General features: G+C 34.8%; 1 protein-coding gene and 1 long non-coding RNA gene across 2 annotated transcripts; one reads left to right on the forward strand and one right to left on the reverse strand.

Moving 5' to 3' along the window:
• The first annotated feature begins 2,546 nt into the window (after positions 1-2,546).
• LOC126661575 (uncharacterized) lies at positions 2,547-3,940 on the forward strand. Its single transcript, XM_050355430.1, has 3 exons — positions 2,547-3,034; positions 3,090-3,129; positions 3,287-3,940. The coding sequence occupies exons 1-3, from the start codon at positions 2,547-2,549 to the stop codon at positions 3,938-3,940; spliced, it is 1,182 nt and encodes a 393-aa protein (XP_050211387.1).
• A 4,601-nt stretch (positions 3,941-8,541) lies between these two features.
• On the reverse strand, positions 8,542-12,211 carry LOC126659950 (uncharacterized). The gene is made up of 2 exons (XR_007635151.2): positions 11,972-12,211; positions 8,542-9,058 (listed from the first exon to the last, which is right to left on the reverse strand). It is a non-coding gene; the product is annotated as an uncharacterized LOC126659950 (long non-coding RNA).
• Positions 12,212-12,466: the final 255 nt, after the last annotated feature.

The following is a 12,466-nucleotide window of genomic DNA, read 5'->3' on the forward strand; positions in this document are numbered from 1 at the left end:
GTGTGTTCGTATGTGAAGAGATGCGCGTTTATTACGGTATGCGTTTGCGATAATATGCGGTTATGTGGCTAAATAACGCTGTTTGTCTTGGTCAGGATGTCTGACCAACGACAAGAAGTAGAGCGAGCTGCCGCTGCAGCACGAAATGTTATAGAAGGGGCGCATGACGTCCATCCAGAAGCTCACTCATAACGAAAAGAAACCTGGTAACAAACGTATTTTGATGTACTAAATGATTTTGTAAAATAAAATTTATATCTCACTCATAACTGATAGATGTTATAGAATTTTTTTTATGTAAGAAACAAATAAAAACAGCAAAAAAAGCCCGATATGTCTCTCCCCTCTCTCCTCCCAAACCCCACCAAAAACCCTAACCCTAACCCCATTCAAGCTTCAAACCATGCAATCCATGCAACGATCATGACAACGCAGCCACAACGGATCTACTCTACTTCCCAAGACGAACCCAGGGTTATCTATTTTGAAGAATTACCTAAGAACATGGAGATATCACGACCTAGAGAAGGTTTTTGCAATGTATGGTGTGAAGGGTAGAGTTTCTTTAGCAACGAAACTTAGAAAACGGAACGTTAGCTTCGGTTTCTTCAGGCCGGATTCTAATAGATCTACAGTATGGATCATTGAGCAACTGAATTTGATCTGTATTGGAAGATTTAAACTGCGGGCGTGTCTTGCAAAATTCCCCACAAAGACGGCAACTAAACCAGCAGTTCAAGGAGGGAAGATCACTGCTCAACAAAACAGGCCTATTTTATCACCTGCTCTGCGTGATAACAGGTCTTACCGTGATGCTTTCACGAAGGGTGCTATCCATGAGGCCACAACATCGAAGGGTGCAATCCATAAGGCCACATTGAGTAAGGGAACAATAGTTTCATATGATATGCAGCTAAAGATGTCCGATCAGCTCATTGAAGGTGTTACAGCAGATGTGGAATGGGTAAAGAGATCTATTGTTGCTAGGGCAAACAACATCGAATCAATCGGCGAGGCAAAGTCATTCCTTTCAAAGCAAAACATTGATTTGGAAAATTTAACATTCATGGGAGGTAATCTTTTACTATTAACTTTTAATTCTGCTATTATTGCTAACAAATTTATGCAGAATATAGGTCGTTCCCTTATGAGCTACTTTCAATCATTTGTTTGGGCAAAGAATTACGATCATGCTTTTAACCGTCATGTGTGGATTTCCATCTCGGGTTTACCTATTTGTCTTTGGTCCCCCATTATGTTCGAAGAGATTGGTAATATGGTGGGTGAGACGGTTTTGATTAACTCAGACATTGTGGATAGGAATCGGATTGATATGGGGTGTGTTCTTATCTCAAGCTCTTGCCGATACATTAATCAATCTCTAGAGGTGATCTCAGGAGATAAATCATACCCTGTGTATATCAAGGAAGTAGACAAGCCAATTGATTTTATCATGAATAGAGAGAGGTCAGATTCTTATATTCTGGTTGTAGAAAACAGTGTGGATCAGTCTACTATTCCCAGTGTTAATTTGCTGAATTCCTTCAACAATGTCGTTGTTGATTCAATCGTTGAACGAGAGGAATTGTTTCATGATCATATGCTTGGAGGTGCTCTTATAGATCGTCTTTTTGAGAGTAATCGTTCCTTGCATTTTGAGGAACCATTACTTTTAAATTCTGTCGGACATGAGGAAGGTGGACTTATTTCCATCTCCACACAGGAACTGAGCATCGATGTCGTTGAAGAAAATGACTTTCAGGGTATTGATAATCAGCAACTGATTGATAATAACACTTTGTTATTTAAATCAGTCCTGTCAGGAATGGAAGGAGACTTTATGGAGCAGCAGATTTTGAACGAAAATCAACCAGAACAGCAGGTATTGGGTGTAGAACAACAGATTTTGGATGCAGAACAGCAGCTCCTTTGCGTGAAAGAACAGTATGGGGGCCAACAGTTAGGAGAGGAACAACAGGTTTTATGGGAAGAAGGAATACAACAGCAGGCGTCTACCGAAAAGCAGGGATAAATATCTGCTTTTGTTTCACCACAGCTGCTGAACAAATGGGAGTTGAACAGAGGGTATTGGAGGTCTCAAATAATGATTCCAACGGTACAACAATTTCTTTGGAGCATGTGAACACAGTTGAGGATATTGGCAACTCTGATGCTATCCTTATGGAGAAAGAGGTGGAAAAGTCTATTGAAAAAATAGCAGCACCATTCAAACGGCGGATGAAGAAAATTGATAGAATGGGTGAAATTTTATCCTGCTCTAATAAAGAGGGGACAAGTGGAGACGATTTATCAGATGTGAACATTGCAAACATGAACAGAATTAATGGAGTCGAGGAAGTTTCTTCAGATGTATCAGCACAAGAAGATGAGGTAATCAAGACATGGCAAATAGGGCATGATCTGGGTATTCTACAACATGAAATCAGATCAGCAACTTTGCGTAAATTGGCGCAAAAAATGGGTTCTACAACTGGAGTTCAGAAAAATTAAGGTTCTTTTTCCTTTCGAGGTTTTTTTTCCTGTCCATGTCTTTGCCCCTATATTTTATTTCATGGAATTGCAGAGGAGGTTTATTCAACAGTAGGAAGCAGAAATTTATTCGTCAGATGGTTTCTACACATGATTTATTATTTATCGGTCTTGTGGAGTCCAAAAGAGAAATTGTTGATAATTTTCTCATTAACAATTTATGGCCTAATTTGGACTTTGGCTTCGATTGGATTCCTTCTACTGGTGCTTCAGGCGGTTTAGTCTTTATATGGAACTCTATCCTGATTAGGAATGTCACGATTACTAAGGGTTCTAGATGGATTGCTTTTGACTTTGTCTTTGATAATATCCGTTATCGTCATATTCTGGTTTATGCTAGTAATGTTACTTCTGAAAGATTATTGTTATGGCAGGAGCTTTCTCACCTTATGGGCTTCATAGGTACTATTTTTATCAGTGGAGACTTTAATGAGACTCTTTCTCCTGAGGATAGGTGGAACAGCACAGTGTTTTCTCCTTCGATGTTGGCTTTTCGTGATTTTGTTAATACTTCTGAGCTGCTTGATCTCCCCCTTCAGTGAAGGCTTTTTACTTGGCAAAATTCACTCTCGAAGTCACGTATTGATAGATGTTTGGTTTCTGCAACCGCCGGACCAATTTGGCCTCATATGTCGCTGAGAGCCCTGCCTAGAGGTCAGTCTGATCACGTCCCTATTCTTTTTCGCAGTGCTAATATTTTTGATTAGGGGCCTAAACCTTTTCGCTCTATTGATAGCATGAGGAGTTCAGCAATTTTGTTACTGAGAGTTGGGGTCTAGTTTGCTTAAATTCTCAAAATCTCATTCGGAGGTTAAGAGAACTTCGGCAAGCCATTAAAAAATGGAACTCTGAGGTTTTTGGTGACCATAACAAGCGTATTAAGGAGCTTAATCAAGAGATTCTTGTTAAGGAAATTGCTGCAGAATCTGGGTTACTCACTGAGGCTGAAAAAGACGATCTTAGCAAGCTCAAATCTGATTTATGGACTGCAGAGAAAAGAGTTGACTCTCTTTGGGTTCAGAAGTCCAGGGAGAAATGGAATGTTGAGGGAGACAGAAATACTAAGTTTTTTCATAGTGTGGCTTCTACGCATTATAGAAATAACCACATTTCTTCTATTCAAGTGGAAGACAATATCTTCATAGAACCGAAGGATATCAGATTTCACATCAGGGATTTCTTTAGTTCTCTCTTCAGCAAGAGTGACAGAGTCGTGTATGACTTATCGGGGTTGAATTTCTCAAAAATCACGGGTCCTCAGGCTGACCTTCTGACTAGACCGTTCATGGAGAGTGAGATTTTTGGTGCTCTATGTTCTTGTGGAGAAAAAAGGCGACAGGGCCTGATGGGTTCAACTTCTATTTTTATCGGAGAGCTTGGCCTATTATGAAGGATGCAATTGTCGATTTCTTTTCTGAGTTTTTTCGACTCAATATACTCCCTAAAGGTATTAACTCCTCTTTCACGGTTCTTGTTCCTAAGGTGGTGGGATCTTCTAATATCAGGGACTATAGACCTATCAGTTTAGTTCACGGCATTTTCAAGCTTCTCTCGAAGGTTCTTTCTCGGAGATTAGCGCCGCTCCTTGCAAATTTGATTTCTGATAGTCAACACGCTTTTTTAAAGGGGAGAAGTATTCTGGAGTGTTCTATGATAGCTAATGAGCTTGTCCATTCAGCCACCCAGAGGAAGGAAAAATTTCTTGTTCTAAAGCTTGATTTCCACAAAGCTTTTGACAGTATTGATTGGGATTATTTGCTTTCTGTTATGCGGTGTATGAATTTTCCTGGCAAATGGATTGAGTGGATGGCTTGTTGTCTTTCTTCGGCCAACACCTCTATTCTAGTCAACGGTAGTCCAATTGATCCTTTCCCTATTAAGAGAGGGGTTAGACAGGGTGATCCGATCTCCTCTTATCTGTTTGTTCTTGCAGTCGAAGGATTAAAACAGATTCTTGCTCGTTCTTGTTGCTTGGGTTTCACTCAGGGTTATTGTTATTCTACGAATCATGATCCTATCTCTCTTCTCCAGTTTGCAGATGATACAATCCTTTTCATTCCTTATGATATTGAGAAGCTTAGGAATTTAATGCGTATCCTTCGCTGTTTTGAATTGATCTCTGGCCTGACGATCAACTTTCACAAAAGTTCCATTACTGGAGTTAATGTGAATGAGGCAGATTTATTGACTGCGGCTCAGACTGTTGGTTGTAAGGTCGATGCTTTCCCTATTAAGTACTTGGGTCTTCCTCTTACCAATAGAAAGTTTTCGGCTAATTCCTGGGACAGTGTGATTGAGCGATTTAAATCCCGTTTGGCTCTTTGGAAGGGTTCTCTGCTCTCTCCTGCAGGAAGGTTAGTACTCATTAAGTCGGTTTTATTCAGTGTTCCGGTCTATTATATATCCATTTTCAGCATGCCTACTCTTGTTCAGAAACAATTAGAGTCTTATATGATGCGTTTTCTCTGGAAAGGGGATGGTTTTGCTAGATCTTTGTGTAAGGTTGCTTGGAAGGTCATTTGCCAGGACTTCGCAACTGGGGGTTTGGGAATTTCTAATTTACATCTTAGAAATCAAAGTCTTCTACTTAAATGGATTTGGAATTTGAGAATTAATAATGATAACTCCTTATGGTTTAAGGTGGTGTCTAGTTGTTCTTTGGTGATTGATTGAAATTTTTTGGTTCATGGGGATGTGAAAAAATTGTCATTCATTTGGAAGGGTATAAGGAAAATTTGCTGTAATGATGTCAATGCTTGGGGTATTTTTATTAACAATCTCAAATACTCCATTGGTGATGGTTCATCTATTTCTTTGTGGAATGACAATTGGTTAGAAAATGGTTCGGCGTTAAACTTGTTCCCTCGTCTTTATAAGCTTTCAAACCAAAAGAATGCTACCATTCGTGATATTCTGGGTTACAGGTTGGCGTTGGAGACGTCGTTTAAGAGGAGCTGAAATTTTAATATTGGGTGAGCTTCAATCTCGTTTAAATATGTTGAATGAAATTGTGGGTAAGCAAGATGTGGTCTACTGGAACTCCAATACGAAGGTGTTCAGCTCAGCTTCTTTTATTATGGCTATTCAACAATTTTTTTGGACCGGTGTTTAACAGATTGAGAGAAGATGTGCAGTTTCACTCAGCTGCTAACCTGCGACAAAATACTGCTAACGACGACTTGCTGAATATGAGACATATTCCTTCTCAAAAATACCGAAGACTTACTGCTGCTGGGAATCATATGACTGCTACTCATGGAAACCAAGAACCTGTTGCTGCTCATAGTAACTATCGATCTGCTACTGCTTCTGGCCACCGATCTGCTGCTGCTTCTGACCAACGTCCTGCTGCTGCTTCTAGCCATCAACCTGCTGCTGCTTCTGGCCACCGACCTACTGTTTATGGTTTACATACTACATCTGCTGCTGTTTCTGGGAATTTAATTACTGCTTCTGGGTATTCAGCTACTGCTTATGGGAATTCAGCTGCTGCCTCTGGTCGTCAACAATCTGATGCTTCAGTTGTTAATTAGGTGCAAGTTTCAGTTATTGGGCATGATTCACTTAGTGATCAAACTATTAGGGAAACAAATGAGAGTCATCTTTTGTTTGCTTCTGTTTGGAAATCTTATGCGCCTCCAAAAGTCAAATTTTTTATTTGGCTTGCTTTGCATGATAGGATACCTTCTCTGGATTTTTTAGCTATTCGTTCAATAGTCTCGGTTGATAACTCTTTATGCTCGCTTTGTGGTGTGGTTGAGACTCAATCTCATATTCTCATGCATTATAAATTTGCTCGAAGCATTTAGTGTGGTGTTCTTCAGAAACTAGATATTCTTTGGTCGTTTCCACACTCCTTTGGTGATTTTATGGTGCAATGGATGAATATCATTCCCAAAGGATTGTATTGGAAGCTTTGGCAAGTTTTTTCGTTCGTGATTCTATGAGAGATATGGAAATGCAGGAATATCAGAGTCTTTCAGCATAAAGAATCGTCTAAGGAGGCGGTCATTCTAAACTGCTTTTCTAAAGCAGCTTTTATTTTTAAATGTTGTAATAGGGAGTTCAGTTATTCGGGGTTGGATTTTTTTAGGAATCCATTCTGTATTTTGTTTTCGGACAATTGATTTTGTTTTCTCGGGTCTTTCTCTGAGTTGTAGCCTCTAGTGCGCCACCTTGAGTGTGCCGCTTCATGTGCGAAAGCTTATGAGTTAAGGTTTTTTGCCACTTCTCGTGGCCTTTAATATACATAATATTCATAAAAAAAATTATGTTATAGAAATTTTTTTAATGCATTTATACAAATATTTTCTTAACAAATTGAATCAAATTTTTTTTTTATTTAGTTGTAAACATGGATGTTATAGAAATATTCGGTTATTCCACTATAATTTATAGAAATATTTCTTACAAAATTAATTATTTATTTATCAGAAAAAATTTCAATTTGTGAAAGGAAAATATTTCTATAACATAAACGTGTGAGCAACATCTATAATTTATATCAAAAAAAAACATTTATAATTTATAGAAATATTTCTTAAATATACCTATAAAATTAAATATTTCTTATACCTCCATTAAATAACATCTATCAGAATCAACTATAATTTATAGAAATATTTTTCGTTTATGTTATAGAAATATTTCTTATAAAGTGGAATTAAATATTCTTAAAAATATTTCTATAAAGTGGAATCAAATATTCTTAAAAATATTTCTATAACATAAAAGGAAAATCTTGTTAGTTGTTAAACGTCTTCAAACACATCAAGATGTCTCACTCATAACTTGATTCACATGTTTTCGGAGTGCAAGTGGAATAGTCCCAATTTTTTGATTATCTTGCCCCAACTCTAATAAATGGAAAGAGACAATATAAAGAGAATTCGGTACATGTGCATATCAAAATAATAAATGAAGTTTAAACATTAAAATATTTCCTGAATATACAAAGAAAAATTGGCGTTAAATGACTAATAAGAAAAACAAATACATTTGATGGGACAATTCATAAGTATAAGCAAAATCTTTTTTTTTTATTAGAAATAGAATAGGTGTTAGCAAAAATTAATTATTTATTTTTTAAATCAGACAAAACAATTGTCTGCAGAAAGTCAGAGTCAAACCCTTAACCTCTCGATGTACATAGAGGGACTTAACTATTAGACTAAATCCTCAAATACTATAAGCCAAGACTTCATTTTCTCACATTTGACCCAAAAATTAATCAAAAAAGTAATTTTTGTTATTGGCTATATTTGTTGGTTTATGACTAATAAGTTAAATATAATCAATTAGTTTATTTTCCAAAAATTAATAATTAGTTTGTTTGTTTTCCTAATAAAAAATACTATAATTAATTAGTTTGTCAGATAAACATCTAATAGGGTAAGGACATCAATAATCAATTAATTAAGAATTAATTCCATATAAAATTACCGTCTTTACACGTTTTTTCATTTTAATCACGTTCTTTAAAAAGTGTCAAATAAAATCACCACCTTTCTCTTACTCTTTTCTTGTTGATTCCGCGTTGTTAAGGCAACAAAGATAAACCGAATTTTCACATTCGTGATAAATTTGCAAAAAAATAAAAGGTGATGATTTTATTTGCCACTTTTTAAAGGATATGACTAAAATAAAAAAAATACGTAAAGGTGGTGATTTTATATGAAATTAACTCATTAATTAATAACAACTGTTTTTAAGAAATGCTAAATTCTAATCTCTCTCTAGATCGAAACCCGATTCTCCAACATCCTTTTTCACATCATCATTTTTTTTGACAGAATAGGTTAGATTTAAACCTTAGGCTGAAAACTCACCTTTTCTCAACCTGTATATGTGTATATGTGTACGTTTTTAAATAATTTTTCTTTTTCTGTAAATTCAACAACTCATATTTTTTTCATTCATAAATTTCTATTCCTCACAAAAATACATCATCACCTCTAAACTGAAATATTATCTATCCACATCCTGTCCCTCTTCTCACAATTCTTTTATTTTTATCTTCTCCTTCAAGCTCAAATGCACAAAAAACTCATTCTATACATACATGGCTTGTTCCAAATAATATATTCAAATGTCCATCTAATGATAACCCGTACTCAAGATGGAACCAGAAAAATAAAGAATATTATTTACTTTAAGTTTGAAATTTCCAGCTCCAACTCTCTTGAGCCTACATCATTTAAGGAAGCTAATAAACATCAACATTGCCGCGATGCCATGAATTCTGAGTATCGAGCTCTTCTCGCAAATGATACATGGTCCCCTTGTTCCACCACCATCACATTCAGCGAATATCATTGGTTGTAAATGAGTTTTTAAGGCTCGTCTTGTGGTGTAGGTGTCACGGCCCGATTTCCTTGACATCGAGACCAACGCTAAGAAATGAGAGTGATCTTGCTCTAGAACCCGGTAATAAACCAGATAAAACGATAGAACGTGTAATAAACATAAATTCCACAATGCTCGTCGGCAACAGACTCCACTCTTAGATCTAGCATGGCAACAAACTATTAAATAAATGTGCTTTTTTTTTCTATAATATCATTTGCTTGCAGAATTCTCTACATATTATTTTCAGTATGGCTGTTTCTGCTATTACCCTTATATATTATGATTGATCTTTTTTCAAAATTCTTTGTAGTCAAGATAATCTGGAATATATATGTGTGCAGTTATTTTTTAGAGAAAGATTAAAGCAATTTGCTTAGAATAAGTTTGACAAATATTCAGGGGGAGCTAATTTAAACAGAAGATAAACTAATTTTCAAAAACTACATATTATGCATTCATATCTATGATTACTCCTTGATCTCTATCTGGCATTATTTGTTCAAAGTTTTGTCATCATCAAAAAGAGGGAGATTGTTGGCTAAAGATTAACCCTAATTTTGATGTAACACAACATTAATCAAGTAAGATTTAATAGCTTTTGTTTAGTGTTCGAAAGAATTGCAGAAAAGTCTTCAAGCTAATTTTGAAGTCAAAGGAAGATTGAGCCAAAGAATGAACAATCCAAAAGAATTAAAGCTGGGCTGTCAAGTTAAGAAAGTGGGCTAAAAGAAGAAATTGTTAGGATCTTTGTTAGGGTAAATGGGCTTAATAATGTACTGAATATTGAAGATCAAATGATTATTTCATTTTAAATCATCACCTTTAAAAATCCTTATAGCAAATCTGTTTTAAATCCGTGACATTATCAACTTGTCTTTTTGCGGTCACATACACGAAAAATTCTTAGGTAGACTCAGTCCACCACGTCATCCGTAGACTAAACCTATCATATTATGACACGTCATTAAAATAATGGCATTATCGTAATATTACAATTCAAAAGTGTAAATAAGTAATAAACAATATTACGATAATGTCACGGATTTAAAACAGATTTACGATAATGTCACGGATTTATTGTTTATTACTTATAGCAAATCTCCACATACACACAAGAAAAAAATATTCTTCCTTTATTCTTGGCAACGGTTTTTGTACCCTCTATTTTCTCTCTCTCTTTCTCTCTCCATTTGTTTCTAGAAACTTTTGCATTTGTCGTTTTGTATAACAAACTCTGTTTTGAAGGAATCTTTAAAATATCTGAGGGCATTAATGAGAATCGTTTCTCTATAAATTACATCATCTATCTCATTCTTCATCAAGTAAGATTTTCGAGTAAAATTCTTCTTCAAGCTTTAAACCGTGTTTTCATATTTTGTTGAAAAGTTTTACTCCCTATTTTGATTGAACTTCACTATTTGGTGTCTTATTAACTCTGTTTTATTTATTATTATTTTTTGGTATTTAAAGAATTTTCTGAAAAACAAAAACTTCTATTTCTAAAGATATTGTAAACGCCTAGATGATAAGTTTACTGGTTGTGAATTTTTGAAACTTGAAAAAGGTAGAGGTAGGAAAATCAGATTAGAACGGGTAGTTTTTATCTCTGTATTTCAAGACAGTTGTTTTTTGCCCGTAAAAAAACTGGTTAGTGAAAATTCCAAAAGTGATACCTTTGGGAGTGGATGTATGCAGTTCCAAAACAATTATAAAAATTCAGTGTTTTTTAATTTATACATTGTTGTTTATTTCCAGTTTAGTTTTCAAAATAGTTAAATTAGCTTTCACCGCCCCTCCTCCCGATAAGCCATATGGAGCAACACTTACATATTTCAAAAGAATAGAGAAAATTTAAAATGTTTTTTGAGCCCACACGACGGATAAGCTGATATGGCGGTGTCGTTTAATACTTTAGAGAATAAAAATTTCTTGCTGCCTAGGCAGTAGGAAATTCCTGCAACATGGTATGTGGCAGCCTTAGACAAGTTCAAGAAAAATGATGTCTGCAATATAAATTTTCAAGTATAGGCCTTTCCGCCTTTGAACATTGCCAAATTAACCAAAAGTTAACGCATCACATTTCAGTATGACCTCTCTTTTATAGTTTTACTACTGATCATATATTTTTCAAAGTTGCATTGTTAATTTAGTGGTGCCTATGGTTGTTAATGATTTATACTGTTTGCAGTTAACTTGTTCAAGTTTATTTGTTTTCAACAACTAATTTAAAATTTTCAATATACATAGATTTCCAAAACGGGTCAAATAGTTTAGACACCGTTTGGATTGAGGGTTTTTAAAATCCATTGATTTTAGCAAAATCGATGGATTTTAAATCAATGGAATTGAAATTCATAAATTTTAAAATTCCATCGTTTGAATTGAATATAAAATCAATGGATTCTTAATATTATTTATGGAAAATAATAAATAGTATAACAATCCATCATCTATAAAAAATGGTGGATTTGGACTTTCCCACCTAGTAGGTAGGAAATCAAAACTCTCAAAAATGATGGATTGTAGAAAATGAGGGAATTTGTAAATCCATGGATTCTATTAATTTTTTTTCTAAACAAACGATAGATTTTGTCCAAATCCATAGATTGTATAAAATCCATCGTTTAGAATCCATCAATCCAAACGGTGCCTTAAAGTTTTGTTTGCCTAAATACTCGAGAGAAATGAAAGCATAACCAAAACTAAAAATAACTCAGTTGTCAGAGATAATATAAATAGACAATTAACACTTAAGCAAACGAGTCATGGTAGTAGAAAACCATAATCGTCAATATGGTTTTTAATCTAGAAGGCGGCTATGTATTTTCCACATTTATCCCATTAATTCAATTCATATGTACTCAAATCTACTTCAAAAAAAAACCTCAAATCAAAAAGTAATCCAAATGGGAAAAAAAAAATTAACAACCATTTTTTTCACAGTAAAATTATTCCCCAAATCAAAACAAAATTAGGGTTTTTTTTTTATAATTATAAGTTTTCACTAAATTGAAAATAGATCTTGTGTTTAAACATATTACAATGTTTAACAAAGCCATAGAAACATACATACCAGGTGAATTTGATGGAGAAGATTGTGAAATTTACTCTGCTTTACTAATAAAAAAAACCTAATTGCCGTCACTTTTTTTCCCTTTCCAACTCATAAAAATTAAATACTGCTATTTTTTTTAAGTTCTCTTGTTTATTAGCTAAATTTTTGGTCTCTATTATTTTGGATCGGATTCACTATACTATATAAGAAAAATCGTCCCCAATAGTTTTAAAATAGAAGAATTGGGGACAAGTTTGTTAATAGTCCCTATTTTTATCAAACGTTAACTATTGGGGACAATTTAAATATTATGGTCCCTAACTTTGGTCCCCTTAGCTCACCTTTTTTGTAGTGGAGGCTGCCACTCTATGTATATTTATTTAACAAAAATTTCTTGCTGCCTAGAAGAATTGGGGACAAGTTTGTTAATAGTCCCCATTTTTATCAAACGTTAACTATTGGGGACAATTTAAATATCATGGTCCCTAACTTTGGTCCCCTTAGCTCACCTTT

This window comes from Mercurialis annua, linkage group LG8 (assembly GCF_937616625.2).
Source record: "Mercurialis annua linkage group LG8, ddMerAnnu1.2, whole genome shotgun sequence".
NCBI classification, from domain to species: Eukaryota; Viridiplantae; Streptophyta; class Magnoliopsida; order Malpighiales; family Euphorbiaceae; genus Mercurialis; species Mercurialis annua.